Genomic DNA, 16,511 nt, shown 5'->3' on the forward strand with positions numbered 1-16,511 from the left:
AGTTAAAAATTATTTTCGAATAATTATTGAATACACGTCAAAATTGAATTGACAAGTCTTTTTATCCCATTCCTTTATCCAAACACTCCGATTAATCCATGTCATGTGTGCATACTTTTGTCTGCTGTATTGTCAATTAAGAAAGGTGGATTCTATGATTTCAAGTGAGTGGATATCAATGGATTTACTTAAATAAGTGTGTCAAGATCTAAAGTTATTGAAATTTAGATGATGGTGATGTTATTATATATATATATGAATTATGTTCAAATTAATATTTTAATTAAACGTGCAATAACTTGTTTTATATTCGTAAATGATTATAGGGCGAGTTAGGATGGAGCAAGTTTTGACATGCTAAATTTTCATTTGATTTGTATTGTCCTTACCTCGTTAAGCATCTTTCAAAAAATATATTTTGTGTTGCTCGTCTTATTTCTTTTTAATTTATGTTATATTTTATTTCTCCTTTTTTAATACAAAATAAAAAAGGTATTGTGGTAGGCCATAGCCACGTGGCATACGAATGACATGGCCCCACCATAATTATATAATTTTTATTATAGTGTAAAGAGAGAAGTATTTGAAAATATTTATATATATTTGGCGTAAATTATTAGTTTTATTCTTGAACTATTAACTGTCTTAAAAATATTTTTTTACTTGACTAAGTGAACTTAAATGCACTTCAATCTTGCAACACAAGTGAAATACACCCCTAAGTTCTCGTCAAAATTAACAGTGCTTTAAATACTTCTTTTAGCTTTTTTATTAAAAATCTCAAGCTACTATAAAATTTTCAAACTGCTAGCTATGTCATGTTATATAATGGAGCCAGGGGGTATCTAGGTATAATTAGTCAGCTAGAGGGATATTTTTATAATTATCAATAGTCTAAAAACGAGACTAATAATTTAAGTCAAATTTATAGATTTATCAAATACTTCTCATTTTATGAACATAAAAGGGAACAAATGGGTCACAATGACACGTGGAAGACGAAAGGACATGACCCCACCACAATTGTATATTCTTTGGCATATTGTAAATGTAAAAAGGTAATAAATGGGCCATAGTGGAACGTGGCAGATAAATAGCGTTCGAATCGCTCAAGTTTATCTTGAATCCCCAGACATGACAAGGGATCCACACAATATACAGTAACTTGTCATTTTCTAACACCATAAATTCAGAATTTTAATTTTATAAATTTCAAAATTTTAGAAGAGCAACCTAAGAATACTGATAAGTGAATTATAATAAAATTGAACTCATATATTAAAGTCCATCTTCTCCATACATGTAGAGTTTAACCTCAATATACAGAGTGTTTTTTTTTTAAAAAAAAATCTTACACGATGAAACTGCCTAAAAAGAATAATTACTGAAAATAGCAAATAATAGTTAGAATCGATTATTACTTAAAAGATAAACCAAGCAGACAACCTGTTATAATGCAGAAAGAATTTACACTCTCTCGTGCATTATTCCTTCTTATTGTGATATGCTGATTAGACTTGCATGGCCTACCAAAGTGGTGCATAATACTAAATACTCAGCTCCGTTCCAATTTATGTAATATCATTTGATTTAACATAAATATTAAGAAAAAAATGAGGACTTCTCAAATATATGATCTAAGATAGTTATTAACCATTTATGCGACAGTAAAAAATAAAAAAATGATTTTTTTAGACAGATTAAGAAGAGAAGTGTATGGTGAAACTACTATTGTTGGAACTTTTAAGTCAAGATGGAGAAAGTATGATAATCCCACAAAATTTGAGATTCCTGATAAATCATAATATGTGATTTGAGGTCCCTCTTTTTAGTTGAAAAGAACATAAGCTGACAGAAGTGAGTGAAAAGAAAGATGCCAAATAGGCATGTGTCAAATGAAAGCTCAATGGACTATAAATGTAGTCGTGCTGGGTTAATTTATACAGATTTGGTCCAGAACAATGGGACCAAAAGAGAAGACTATAATCTCATTTTAATACTACCAAATATCTAATTTTATTTGTAATGACAAATTTGAATTACTATGTCCTTAAGCTGTCTCTCCCCTATTATTTTGGTCCCCATTCATTATTAACCATTTAGCTAGTGAATTGTATATATCATTCTTATGTCTCATTCTAAACGAAGTTAACATTTTAGCAAGCCCCACTGAGCTAAGTGGGAGAAGGGAGGGGGGGGGTGTTTGACCTCTCTATCGTATTCCACTGCACTAAGTGTTTCTTATTATTAGATGACTACTAAGAAAAAATATATGACGCTTATTCATTGAAATTATAACATGAAATGTCAATTTTGGAAAAAAAAATCAGGTAAAAGTTAAATGCCGACAGTTTTTTAATGTTTCTACTTCCTAATATATAGGGAAAAGAGAAAAAAAAAAGTCACTTATAACTCTTGTATTGCTACTCTCACGAAAGTAATGAAACAGTTAATCCTAATAACAGGATAGCAGAAGCAGTTCTACAAAATTATTCAACGATAACAAAGTTGAAACGCGCTAAACAATATTAATAGCTGATACGAGTAAAATGTGAAAACATATGGAACTATATCAAGGTCTGTAGTATTGTGTTAAAGGTCGACATGGCATCTTTAACAAAAACACATCGTTAGATATGAAAACATGGTCCTTTGTTGGCACAAACTTATGGGAATGTAAATGTTTTCTCTAAATCTAGGCAGGGCAGTAGTAACTTGTATTTCTAGTTCTACGGTCTAAAACTAATTTGAGATACAAGGGAAGGCATCCATTTGTTCAAAAGTTTCAAAAACGCAAAATACACTCTGAATGAATTCATACAGTTATACCTTACGGAAGCACAAAAAGTAATTAAGAAAAGAAAACAAACTAGAAATTGACTAAACCAGGAAATGAGAAAACAAATTGAATTTTTTGCTTATTTTTGACCTATGTCACACACACAGCTAAAAGAAACAATACAATTAAACCCAAAACTGGTGCAGATGAGTTATATCTGATAAAACCAGCAAATCCACCAGGAGTGGTTCGTAATAATCGCCTGTCACTAGAGAACATATATGAATCAGCACAGAGCATCACATAAAAACTGCAAAAGAAGGCCAGGAGATTGATCCATCGCCTGCTAGATCTTTTAGTTTTAGTGAGCGCGGGTTCTACTGCTCTCAGCATTTCGTACAGGATAAAAATACGGATGAGCCTGCAATGTAGATTACAATTACAGTACGCAATGTTTCCAAGACACTTGAACCAATCAAAGACTAGAGGAGAAAGTGAAAATTTTTGTTATCAAATTTATACTTGATTGATAACTTCCATTTTAGTACAGCAGAAAACTTCATTCATTTATTTATTTATAAGTCCAGAAGAAAAACTTTTCATAGTTACACCTGCCTGATATACAAGTGACATAACATATTGGTAGAGAGTATAGGCAGTGAATATTTACCATTGCTTCTTTTGCAGTCGGTCTTTCCTGATGATCGTAACGGAGCAGTTTGTCAACAAAATCAACCGCCTAAAAAAGATTAAGCATTGCACATTTTTGGGTCAATAGATTTCACCTTATTTTATTGTATAAGATCTAATGAGACTAGTTTTCTTACCTCAGGCACTGCGAGATGTTGATTTTCAGAATTAATAAACTTTGCCCATGGTTTCCTGCTGTGTCTGAACGAACATTGAAGATATTTAATTATATGCTGAAAATGGTCCATCACAAAGGATAGTTTTAGAAATGACGATACTAACCGTCCAACAAGAGCTGCAAGATGAGGATCTAATTCCAATCTATACTTGTTTAGATAAGAGTTCAATTCATCAGTCCCCAGAACCTGAAGACCATAACATTGGAATTTTAAAGGGGTCTCTTCTCAAAATGCATATATACAGCTCATGTATGTTTATTAGCCTGGTAATCTTGTAAAATATTTGGCACCGTCCAAAATAAAATAATTAAGAATTATTTTAAAACCTAGTGCAGCAAGGATGATGAATAGTGAATAAGAAATGACCGAACAAATAGTTGAGTTATACTTCCATTTTGCCGATAAATCACATCCTTACTAGGAATTAGGTCAGTGGCGGACCTACCTTGGTCTAAGGGGTGTAGAGCGACACCCCTTCGTCGAAAAATTACGTTGTATGTGGTGGTTAAATTTTAGTTTTATAAATATAAATACAAATTCATAAATTGACACCACTTGAAACAAGTTGAAGGCTTAGTCTATTGGTTACGGCCTTTGTTTTGAAACTGTGGTTACGGCCTTACAAACACTATATGAGGTCGTGTGTTCAAGCCCTACTAGCCTATTTATAATTTTTTAACTATAACCATTGACACCCCTTAATGAAAATCTTGCGTCCGCCACAGGGTTAGGTGAGACAAGTGGGATTATTTTTATCAGAATACTGACATGATAGTTCAACATAAACACAAAGTGGCACTCCAATGAGGATAGATCAGTGTTAGCTCATCATATGCATCACGAACTTACTTTTAATCTACCTTATTCGTTAGACAGCAGACAGGTCTGAGTTCAAGAGCAACCCACCAACAAAATATTTCAGTTGCTTAGTCAAGCTAATGGTTAGACTAATTCAATGGTACACATCAAATATCGGTATTAGTGATACATGCAGCCTTTCTTTAGAAAGGTAACTATAGTACATGCAGCCCTTTTGCTAATTATTTATAGAGCAATTTGCATTATCCCCACAAGACACTGATGTCACAGCTGTCCCTCAACGCAAATAAAAGATCCCTGGCCTGCATGTCATGTGATGTATTTAGCGCCGCCCTCTTAACATTTTAAGCTTTGTCATGCGTTCTTTAGTATTTTGTCATTGCTTATTCACTTGTGCCTTTCTTTTCCTGACCTGCTTTATTCTTTTTTTTCTTGCGAGAGGGTCTACAGAAAACAGCTTCTCTACCTCACTACCCTCCTCAGACCTCACTAGTGTACACTTGTGGGATTACACTGGGTAAGTTGTTGTTGTTGTAAGGTAAAAGATAGAGCGTCTATTTTCACTATCTGAATAAGGAGCCTAACTTTGAATATTTTTGGGGTAAATGGGTGATGACATCAACCATTACAGAAATTCTCAGCAGATGGAAGGTACAGAGAGTTCAAGAAGATCAGGAGAATAATTCCCACATGCGTCTGTTGGACAATTTAGAGAGGCCAGAGATGTTTTGAGGGGAAAATTCATTCATATGTATGTTGTAGTAGGAATGTTCATGCAGTAACTTTCTGGTCTAATTAATCGGATGGACATAAAAAAGGAAAAAATGACAGATTTCATAGATGCTTGCAAAAAACAGAGGCAACGTAAATATCTTCGTACAGCCCAAACACTATTCAATCAACTGGTAATTTGCAGTGGTAAAATACTTTTGCTTACTAATTTCCAGAAACAGAAAAAGCAGGGAGTTGATGATGTTAACAAGTGATAGAAGATGTATGGGACAGTAAGCATGTACAGGACTAAAGGGGCAAAGCAACAATATCTCGTGCTTAATAGGACTGTATATGAATGTCCATTTATCAAAATGACAAAAGATTGTAAAGGCCATCAGGTCTCAACACATTTTGTCTTGGGAGAAAACTGATAGTGATACATTGGTGAGGCTTGACACATACTGGCACGTGGACAGATGAGCCCACCAATTTTCATGCTGTCTTATCGTTCTTGCTTTGACATTCCTGCTCTCCCCACCCTCCCTTCCAGTTAAAGCTTATTCCCTTTATTCACTGTTTGGTCCATTTTTATAGTGGACCCTGTTTAACTTCATATGATGGGTTGTGGACTCAGAAAAATGGGTTCATGCTTCACTGATACAGTTAAGTGGAAGTTTTACGTGTAAACCATAATGTACTTGGACAATCCAAGACTATCATTCTATGTAGGTGATTATCATAATCACTAATATACAATTTCATATTGCCTGCAAAACCCTTTGATTTGGATGAATAAACTTTGCTATGATTCTTTCTGACTTAGATTCGCATGTGACTTACCATATTACCAAAAAATAAATAGATAAAAGATGTAACTTAATTCCCAAATCATGCATACTGTATACTTAAAACAACTGTAGGCTTTATGAATGTCTGAACATCAAAAGGGTACGATAATCAACTTATGGAGGATATTCTACATACCTTCCCAATCTTCACAAGTTGATCATAATTGTCATGTCCATAGAAGAAAGGCTCCTTCCGGAATATCTATACAGCACAATTCCTTAGAAGTAAGCATCAAAGTGAGAGGAAGAGGACACCTTAACACACAAGTAAGTTCTGACTTTTGGGCCTCAGTATCTGCCATTCATGCACGATTTACCAGAAGACGAACAGTCATGAATGGCATTATGTAAGTACCAAGTCATGGACCAAGTTTAAAAAAAAAGTAGAAAGCATAACCCATGCAAGATAAAGTCTCACATGGGCACCTGTATGATAGCTCAAGTGTGGTGAAAAAAATAAAGGTGCAAGAAAGAAAGTTGCTCACCATTCCTGCAAACATACAACCAAGACTCCACAAGTCCAACGAGTAATCGTAGTCTTGCAAATCAACAAGTAGTTCAGGACCTTTAAAATATCTGCAACCACAAAGAGAGGAGGCGGAAAGTCTTTTTAAAACTACAAGGCAAAAGAAAATAAGCCCTCCCTAAATTATTAGATTATGGATGTTGAGAAGAAAAGGTACTATCTCTTTTCTGACAAAAGCAAGCAAAAAAACTAAGATTCTATAATCACTTAAGTGAGGTGTCACTTAATTATAAAATCTCATGGAAGTGTAAGTGTAACATTTAGCGGATGAGGGAATGCCCATAACTGTAACAGAGGTAGTACCCGTTGAATAAGATTCATAAATAGCTGTCAGACAGAACCCTTATGCTCTTATTCTTCAAAGCTCAAAAACCTCCCTTCTCTTCCTAACACAACCCAAATTCTTACCCCAGCTGGGTTTCTGATCCACAAAACTCATAAAGAAATGCACTTCAAGATCCATTTCTTGATTATCCTTATCTCTGTCTCTCAACAATCCATTCCTATCACAATGAAATCTTACTCTTAGACTGACAATAAATCCAGCACATAAGTATGAGTCAACAATTTAGCCCCACTATGGAAGAACTGGAAGTACAATTTCCTACATATGCACTTTTTTTCAGTATAGTTTTCTAACTATACATCCTCCAGCTCCCACCAAAGTTATCCTCTTAGATTCTAGAGCATAATGACACAATAAGTACATAAATTACCCCTAGCAGTTCTAAAGTATAATCTTTCTTGTGTTATCATCCAAAAATACAGCAAACTATTAAAAACATAATAGCTTCTGAACTCTCAGCCATTTAAACCCTCAATATCAGTTTCATTCTGTAAACCAGTGTCATTTCAAAGCTCAATAATTGGAATTAAGATAAATTAGATTCTCAGTTCATCCAAAACAATTAAAAAGATGTTCATTTCTCCAACACCAGAGGGATCATTTGTTTTTGATCATCACCAAGTGAAGGATTCCGAGAGAATGGTGTTCAATTGGTGATGCCAAAAAGCAGAGACAAGCGCTCTGTGTGCTGAGAAGGACACGGGATGGGTAACCCCAATAAACTACTCAAAACAATATATCCCTTTATTATGATGCTTTGGAATGTAGGCAAGGACATAATCACAGGTGTTCTAAATTAATACTTAAATTTGATGCTGTAAACAATCCAAAATTTGTTTTACAAAATTTGGTACTTTGGGGTAGAATGACCAATATGATTGATTTTGACACTTAATGGAGTTCATGGACTCCTTACAAAGCTAAAGGAACTTTAGTCTTCCTTTATATATCCAATATGCAGAATTTTCTATTACTTACCCCCCAAAAAAAATGCTAACGACTACAAGAAAATTGAGGTTATGCCTTCACTAAATTAATAAAACCACTGAACAAGAGAGAACCAGTCTAGCATTCAAATGTTAATTTATTTGATTTTAAATTTCAGAAGACAAATGATACAAACAGCAAAGAAAAAGCGAACCTAGAAGCCACACGAACGTTATATTCCTTCCCGGGATGATAAAATTCTGCAAGCCCCCAATCTATTAGTCGAAGTTTCCGCTGCTCATGATCAATCATCACATTATGGGGCTTCACATCCCGGTGCATAATACCTTGAGAATGACAATAATCTAATGCCTGCAAAGGATACAGTAATACTTGAATTTTCTGACAAGTGACACCTCAAGAAAAAATCAAACTGCACGGCATAATATGGAAACAAGCATCATCTCGAAAATGAGAAGAACGAGAAATATGAGATGATTCTGGCCATGACACCTGATACAAATAATAAACAGCATAACAAAGAATATATCTAAGATTTTAATAGTCAAGTCTGTAACAACAGCAGCACCACAAACAACTATGTCATGATCCCAGACTAGTAATTGCCAATAAACATTTTGCTCCATTATAACATGTCTCATTCATATGCCCAATAATTAGTCTTTCAATTCTGTAACATGTTTTTTTCCTTGTACTCTGGAAATCTCATCAAATTACCCAGCAGACCAGAACAATACGAACCTCAGCTGATATTATTACCTATTATACACCCAAACCTCACCAGTCAACAGAAATCTAAGGAAAGTGTCCTTTCCACTCGTAACAGAAAACAAGGAGCTTTCAATTGTACTCCCTCCCATCCCAAGGAACTTGGTCTACTTTAACTTTCATGGAGATAGAAAATAAAATATGTAATTGCAGTTTTTTGGTTTTGATAAATCATATTTAGATACATTTTTTTCCTGATAACAGAGATGTCCAGGTCAACTTGCCCATCCATGTCTAGATCATACAACAACATATCCAATGTATTCCCACAAGTGGCGTGTAGCGTGTACGCAGACCTTACCACGTCTAGCTACATTATTATTTGAATATGGAAGACATAATTCGCAGAACAGCTTCAGATGTGAAGAAAGGAGAGTTCAGTTAATGAGATAGTTCAAAAGTCGGGAAATCAGTTTTTCCCACCTAAGGGAAGAATTCAAACTTGAGGAAGATGTCTAATTCAAAACAAAAATAGATCAACCATTATGCACATAATCGTTCTGTGAAATTTGTTCAAAAATAGTGAAATTCCTCATCAAAAATAAGTTTATTATCTCTAGCACTTTGCACAGATCATCTTCAGGTTACATCTTAAAGGAGATTCAAAGGGAGCAGCATCCTGTATAGAAATAATCTAATAGTTAATACTGTAATCTATAGCAACTGCCCATAATCAATCAGAAAAATATTGGAGATACACAAAAAGACATATACTGAGAGGCCTTAAAAATCCACATCAACAGAAAACTTGCCTTCAACAGCTCATAGATGTAATATCTAACGTCAAAGTCAGAAAGAGTTGGATAGAGCACTTTAAAATCTGTGTTATTCACATATTCAAATATAAGACTTGGGGTCTTCGACTGCTGATCTCTGACAATATCAAGTAACTTCACAATATTAGGTCCACCACAAAGATTCTGCAGTATCTTAATCTCACGCTTGATCTGCAGTAAGTGACAATAACAGATAAGTACCAGAGCTAAATAAAGGTGCGAAGATATGCTGTAATAAACAAAAGAGCGTGATTCAGAGTGCCAACAAAAAGGCAAATGCACATAGAACTTGCAGATATATGTCCATCACTCATAAGTAATCAAGAGTTACTACAGTAAGTTGACAGAACAGAACAGTTAAGAGATATACACATGAAAAAACTCATTTGGCTAAAGAATGAAAGATAAAGAAAGTCAAAACCTGGAGATATCTGATGAGCTTGAAGAATATCAATAATCATTACGTAGCTCAATAATAAAAAAACGAAATCACCAACCCTTTTAAAAACTTGAACATTCTAAGAAACTGCTCAGGACAATAGACACAAGGACTTCCAAATTTGAAGAACATCAAAACAAGGCCTCTGTACGTTTAACAAGTTTGGCGGAAGAAAAACAAAAAAAATATTTAGGGATGTAGAAATACGACATCAAGGATACTGCAACATTATTGCAGAATGTGGTAAATTAAGCTCCAGGAGGTGCAAGTAGCACCCATTGAGGTTAAAATTAGAGGTCGCATGAGACTGTTTGTGCATTTCATCAACCTCAATAGGCGCCAGTCTCTAGGTGTGAATCATGGTGAGTGGAGACCTAAAATAACATTGAAGGAAGTTCTCTTGAAAGATTTATAAGGTCTTGGAATTCCTATACTCAGCCCCAGCTTGCTCGGGACTGAGGTGTAGTAGTGTGTTGTGGTATATCAATGTCCAGTTAGAATATCATAAACTGATATTGTTGTTAGTTCTGGTTTTTTTTATCTTAGAAAATGAGGTATACAAGCTTCTGTTAAGATCTTTGATGCTTCTCTTATCCAGTTGGATCAAGTTCTTCTTTATCACAAAGCTACTTAGGCTAGCTTGTGGGCACCTTGATAATTCCAGGGGTATCTCCTACCTCCCACCAGCCCTACCTCCCACCAGCACAAAAACTGGATAACAAAGAAAATAAATTGTTATCTCCTACACTTTCTGATTTAAACCAAACTTACTTCATATATGGAACAAAACAGAAACTAAAACCTGTAAACCAAAATACAACATGAGAATAGATTAATCCTTTAACTACTTGTGTTCGACATCTATTACGGTGTAAAAGACTAAAAGAGGGTGCCTTTCCAAAGCTTAGCAGAAACATGTGACTTAGTAATGATAATACTTCTAGATGTAAGTGGTGGATGATGTATATCATGTTGAGTAAAAGGGGATGTCTCTAAGAAGATATTACCTAATTAGTTCGTGCAACTACAAGGAAAAAAAGTTAAGACTGCAGTAAGTTCACCAAAGCTAACTTAGGGAAAGGACTACAGCTTTGAGAAGCAACTAAAAGATCTACCTGCATGCAGAAAAAGAACCCTCAAAATTCCTTTCTAATTTTTCCACTGCACCTTCTGTTTGGTTTCCAAGTTTGAGTGGTAGACCACATCTTTCAAAACTCAATCATGTCTTTCTTTCTCATATAAGCTGATTCCAACATCATAGGTGAGTATTGTATTTCATTACTTACCCAAAAGAAAGAGTCTACTCTAGTTTACACTCGTATAACGCACAAGCAAATGAAATGTTCTCATCCCTCAAGCTGCAATAGTAGTCGTCCAACAATAGAATTCAGCACCTCACAACGAAAATCCTTAAATTTCTAAAAAGCATAAATTACAAGAATATATAGAACCTAATTAACTAGCTTTGAATATATGTATATATAAAGAAGCAAAGAAGGAAAACAACCAACCTTTTTCTTCTTCACTGGCTTAAGGATTTTGATGATGCATTTTTCATTATTAGTAGTGTGAATTCCCTCAAACACCTCGCTATACTTCCCTCTCCCAACTTTCCTTACCACCTCGTAATCATCCTGCTCCCTATATTCCAATCAACAAACACAGAAAACATCAATTCCATCTAAACAGCCTAGAAATCACATATAATAAACAAAAACAAAAATAAATCAACAAATTACCCCCATTGAACAGTTAGGGATTCATAATCCCAATACTCTTTAGGTCGGATCACATTGATATCCGTATAAACCCGGGCCTTTGAAGGCGCGCCGGGACGGCGAATAGATTTTCCAATTTTCTGCGCCAGGGCTTCGGATAGAGTCGCCGACGGTCGGAGAAGAGAAGGAGAAGACGGCGGCGGCGGCTGCGGAGGAGGAGGTAGAGAAGATGATTTGTGTTTGTGTCGCGTGAGAGATACCGAAGTGTTGGAGGAAAAACGACGGAGCAGAGATGGGAAGAGAAGAAGAGAGGTCGCCGGAGAATGAGAGAGGAGGCGGTGGTGGAATGAAACAATGAAGAAATGAGAAGGCCGTAGGGCCATGAAACGGAGGAGGGTTATATATTTGGGTATAATGGGATTATGCTTCAAGTGGAACCCTCCTCATTGGTTTCTTCGTCTTTGCATCTCATGCGTTTGTCTACACCTAATTCAATCCAACGGCGTCGTATACTAGCATATTCTTTTCTTTCTTTTAACTACTAGATGTCCGTAGCCCACGTTGAAGTCACGATTAAAATCGAATCGCAAACTATACTTAATAGTATTTCCACTAAAACCGTGTTTGGCATTGCTATTAAAAGATCTAAACAATTATTTTGAGAAAAAAACTTTGTTGAATAATTATGTATCTCGCAAAATTATATAGAAGCAGAAACAAAAAAATTACTCTTATCAAAACTAATTTCATGTATACATATTTATCAATATATTTTTTATTAATTATTAACATATCTCATAAGTTTGATTAAATTTCATTTTATATAATAAATTTTATAATTTATATATATAATTACTTTGTATTTTACATATTATTTTAAGTATGATTTTATAGAATTAGGAAAAAGATAATAACAATACTTTTGTAAGGTTGAAAATTTAAATATGTACATTTTAATTTAATAAAAATATATGTTTGATTAACTTTTTTATGGTAGATATTTAAAATAATTTATCTATAAAATAATCTTAATATTAAAATTATATTAATAATTGTCATTTTTCTGTAATTTGACAAGCAAAAACACTTTTCAAAAAATATCAATCAAATACAATTTACTTATGAAAAACATTTTTCAAATAAATTAATCAAATACAAATTATTATTATTTTTCAAAAAGCATTTTTTCAAAATTTATTTAAAATAATGCTTCTAAAAACAAGTCATTCAGTGTCAAACAGGCTCTAAATAATACTCCCTTCGTCCGGTATTATTTGTCATGATTTCTATTTTTAGAGTCAAACTATAAAAAATTTGACTAACATTTTTAAGATGTATTTTTTCGTCATATTAATATGCAAAAAATTGTAATTTATAGTACTTTTCATATAGTTTTAGAATATCTAAATTTTTTTAAAAAAAATATTGAATTAATGTGATCTAATTTAACTTTAAAAATTAGTCAAATTGACTTTCAAAAAGCACAACATGACAAACATTTCCGGACAGAGAAATTAAGTAATAACATTAATATTACTACGTACCATTTGAATACATTAAATGTAATGTTTGGGAAATTTATTAGATGTTAAATAGTATTTAATAGCATGAAAATATTGAATGTAATGTTTTGGGAAATATATTAGATGTTAAATACTCTAAATTATCTCTTGATTTTTCAAACTAAACAATTATTTCAATACAGTGGACTAAAGATGAACAAAGGGATTAATTTTTCATTTCATTTGGTTCACAAACTAAGTTATTTTTGTTTCCTTTGATTTGCATATCAAGTTACTTCGATATTATTGTGTTGGATATTTAAGATTAGAGCGTCATTTGTTGTGAGTTATAAGGTATAATAAATCTAGAGATAAATGGAGAATTATTTTATCTTGTATTTAGTTGGAGGTGTACAGTAGTCTTAAGATTATTTATCCTATCCTTTATTGCTTAATGATCAATATACATGATGGAATATAACTTACTTCGGATAATTAGTCCTAGAATAATTTGTTCCCAACCAAACAACCCCTAAGTATAATATTAAATTAAGACCTTATTTGGTTGAAGCAATAAATTTATCTTATAGTTCAACCAAATAAATTTATATTTTCAACCAAATAAAGTATTTTCTCTATGTCAAAATAAGTGGATTGATAGACCTTTTTCCATATTTAAAATAAGTTATTTGCTCAAAGTTTAAGAGATTTATTAAAAAATTCTTCTAATTTTTGCTTCTAATTCACATTTTCAAGAAAGTTATTTATTCATATTTATGATTTTACTTTTGAATCACTAATTTCAAGACTAATAAACGGACAAAAGTGAAAAATGATTTTAATTTATGTTCAAAACTTTTTTTTTCTTAATGGATATGCATTGTATCTTTTGTCCAAATCTAATTTAGATATTTCATCTTATTTCATGAACCAAACAACCCTTTGTAGCTAGGGGTGTTCACGGTTTAGATATAAATCGATTCAAATCGAAAAATCGAACTAAATTGATTTTATTTGAGTTTGGTTTTAGATTTTTACAAATCAGTAGTATTTGATTTGGTTATGATTTTATTCGGAAATTTTTTTTGAAGAAATAACAGAATCAAACCAATGAATTATATACATATATTTTATTAATATACATACTTAATATATTATTTTTATAAACATCTTTAAAGATCTATATGTTTTCATTATAATTACTTATTAAAAGCAAAATGTTCAAATGTTAATGTCTCTTCCTTCTAAGCTAATATACTGAATTTTAAAACTTTAATCATTATAAATTTTAGTGGTCGAAAGTTCAACAAAATTTCAGTCATTCTAACTTTTTTTTTTGTTTTGAATGAATTGTTGTCTCTTTTTCACATTTTGAATGATTTTTTAAAAAAAAATTTATGTATAGTTAATCACCGAATAACCAAACCAAATCAAATTGAAATCGATAACTACCAAATCAATATTGGTTTTGATAATTTTAAAATTGATTAAGTTGATTGATTTTGATTTGACCAATAACCAATCAAACCAGCATGTGAACACCTTTACTTGTACATGTATTAAAGAAAACAATACATGCAATATATAGTCTTGGTATTATTTAATATTGTATCCTTCTCATATTAGATGTGCACTTTCTATTTTACACGGCTATGAAGAAATTATTAATATATTGATCAACATTATTATTTTGCCCTTTATTATATATTAATTAGCATTTTGTAAAATGAAATTTTAAATTTTTAAAATTTGTTTGAACTTTCAACGTCATATTAATTGGTGTAAAATGAGAAAATCTAGTCATCTATTATAATTTAGTAAGTAATACAAATTTAAGACAAATACTTTTAATAAGGTGTCATCTAATGTGGGTTGGTGGTTGTACTTTGTTTGATAGTGTTCTCAAATACATATGTAATTCCCTTGTCTCTCATTACTTGTCCACTTTTAAATTGATACACTTATTAAGAAAATAATTGTTGGCACACTGAGTTTATCATTTCACCGTGTCAATTATGTGAATGAATTAAGAAATTATATTTTCAAAAAGTTCTACCTTTCTCAATAATTATTTGAGGGTATTATAGCAAAAATAAAAAATTGTCTTTTTTTTATTTGTGAAAATTGATAAGTAATTTGGGATAACTATAAAAGAAAAAGTAGACAAGTAAATAGAGACATAGGGAATATTAATTATACATCATATTTAGTATCACAATATTTATAATTAATGAGTATTACATGAATAAGTCTGGTTAAAGACGACACTATCCTTAAACATATCAAATCAAACAATAAATAAGAAATAAGTCAAGTATCACTAATCTCAACATTACTTATTTATGTAGTATTTTTCTTATACACATGACAAACGACCTCTTTAATTTATTATGTATATAGTATATCTTAAATTTATTATTTGGAAAAGGGTCAAAAATACTCCTGAATTATGCAAAATAAACCATCTATAACCTTCACTATATTTTGAGATTAAAAGTACCCCTGACGTTATCCAAAGAGACCGCAAATACTCTCAAAAGATACTATTCAAATTCTTAATGACGTTACAGTCCACATGGGACTTATCCCTCAACTTGAGTGTTGCCAACTAAGATTCACTACAAGAAGAACTACACCTTTAGCGGTGAAAAAAGTCGTTACAGAATTCCAAAATATTGCTAGGTTTTGAGTTATTTTTAGTGGCAACTAAAGCTGTAATAGTCACTCGCTAGTAAAACCTATTATTCCAACAAAAAAAATATGATAATTAATTTTCAGTTGCAAACTAAATTTTCTAAAATAATTAACATGCACTATCAATATTTGAAACATCCAATATTATTACGTAAATCATCAAAATTATCTCTCGATTCAAACCTCGTAGTAATTATTGTACATTTTATGCATTTACATATAACATAAAAATAAAACATATAATGTCTTCAAGCTCCTTGATCGATATCATTTGTGATTTTTTTTAAAACTGTAACGACCTGTTTAGTCGTTTTGAGCAGCAGATTTATTTCTGGAAAAACTGGCTAAGATTACGGACATCACGACGGACCGTCATAGGCACGACGGCCCGTCATAGGCACGACGGCCCGTCACAGATGTCTCGTTTCAGCATACTTAGAAATTCTGAAATTTGGGTACTGAAATAGACTCTCTGAACTTGGCGACGAACCTGCAGGACGGACCGTCGTGGGCACGACGGACCGTCGCAGGTGTCTCGTTCCAGAACACTTGGACTTCTGAAATTGGGTACTGAAAATCGACTCTCTGTAATCGGTGACGGACCTGCAGGACGTGCCGTCACATCCACGACGAGCCGTCGTAAGCTCCCGTTGCAAAACACTTCAACTCTTGAGAAATTGGTACGGGAAACGAGTCTCTGACCGTCAGGACGGAGGTGCAGGACGGACCGTCACAGGTGTGACGGGCCGTCACAGTCCACCTGGA

The 16,511-nt window shown here is 32.9% G+C and overlaps 1 protein-coding gene across 1 annotated transcript; it reads right to left on the reverse strand.

Annotated features, from left to right (window-relative positions):
• Nucleotides 1-2,746: 2,746 nt before the first annotated feature.
• Nucleotides 2,747-12,002, reverse strand: LOC107011605 (casein kinase II subunit alpha-like). The gene is made up of 10 exons (XM_015211176.2): nt 11,572-12,002; nt 11,344-11,473; nt 9,370-9,564; nt 8,043-8,200; nt 6,515-6,605; nt 6,166-6,231; nt 3,752-3,834; nt 3,607-3,670; nt 3,450-3,518; nt 2,747-3,200 (listed from the first exon to the last, which is right to left on the reverse strand). Exons 1-10 carry the CDS (start codon nt 11,931-11,933, stop codon nt 3,141-3,143), a joined length of 1,278 nt encoding a protein of 425 aa, XP_015066662.1. The 5' UTR covers nt 11,934-12,002; the 3' UTR covers nt 2,747-3,140.
• Between the last annotated feature and the right edge of the window lie 4,509 nt (nt 12,003-16,511).

Source organism: Solanum pennellii, chromosome 2, assembly GCF_001406875.1.
Source record: "Solanum pennellii chromosome 2, SPENNV200".
NCBI classification, from domain to species: Eukaryota; Viridiplantae; Streptophyta; class Magnoliopsida; order Solanales; family Solanaceae; genus Solanum; species Solanum pennellii.

What these genes read in the sequence shown, in the direction of transcription:
- LOC107011605 (XM_015211176.2), bottom strand. Translation starts at nt 11,933, where the DNA reads ATGGCCCTACGGCCTTCTCATTTCTTCATTGTTTCATTCCACCACCGC. An exon ending in AACTTGTGAAGATTGGGAAG is followed by an intron (nt 3,835 to 6,165) that starts GTATGTAGAATA and finishes TATGGTCTTCAG; the next exon opens with GTTCTGGGGACTGATGAATT. An exon ending in CGACTGCAAAAGAAGCAATG is followed by an intron (nt 3,201 to 3,449) that starts GTAAATATTCAC and finishes TCTACATTGCAG; the next exon opens with GCTCATCCGTATTTTTATCC.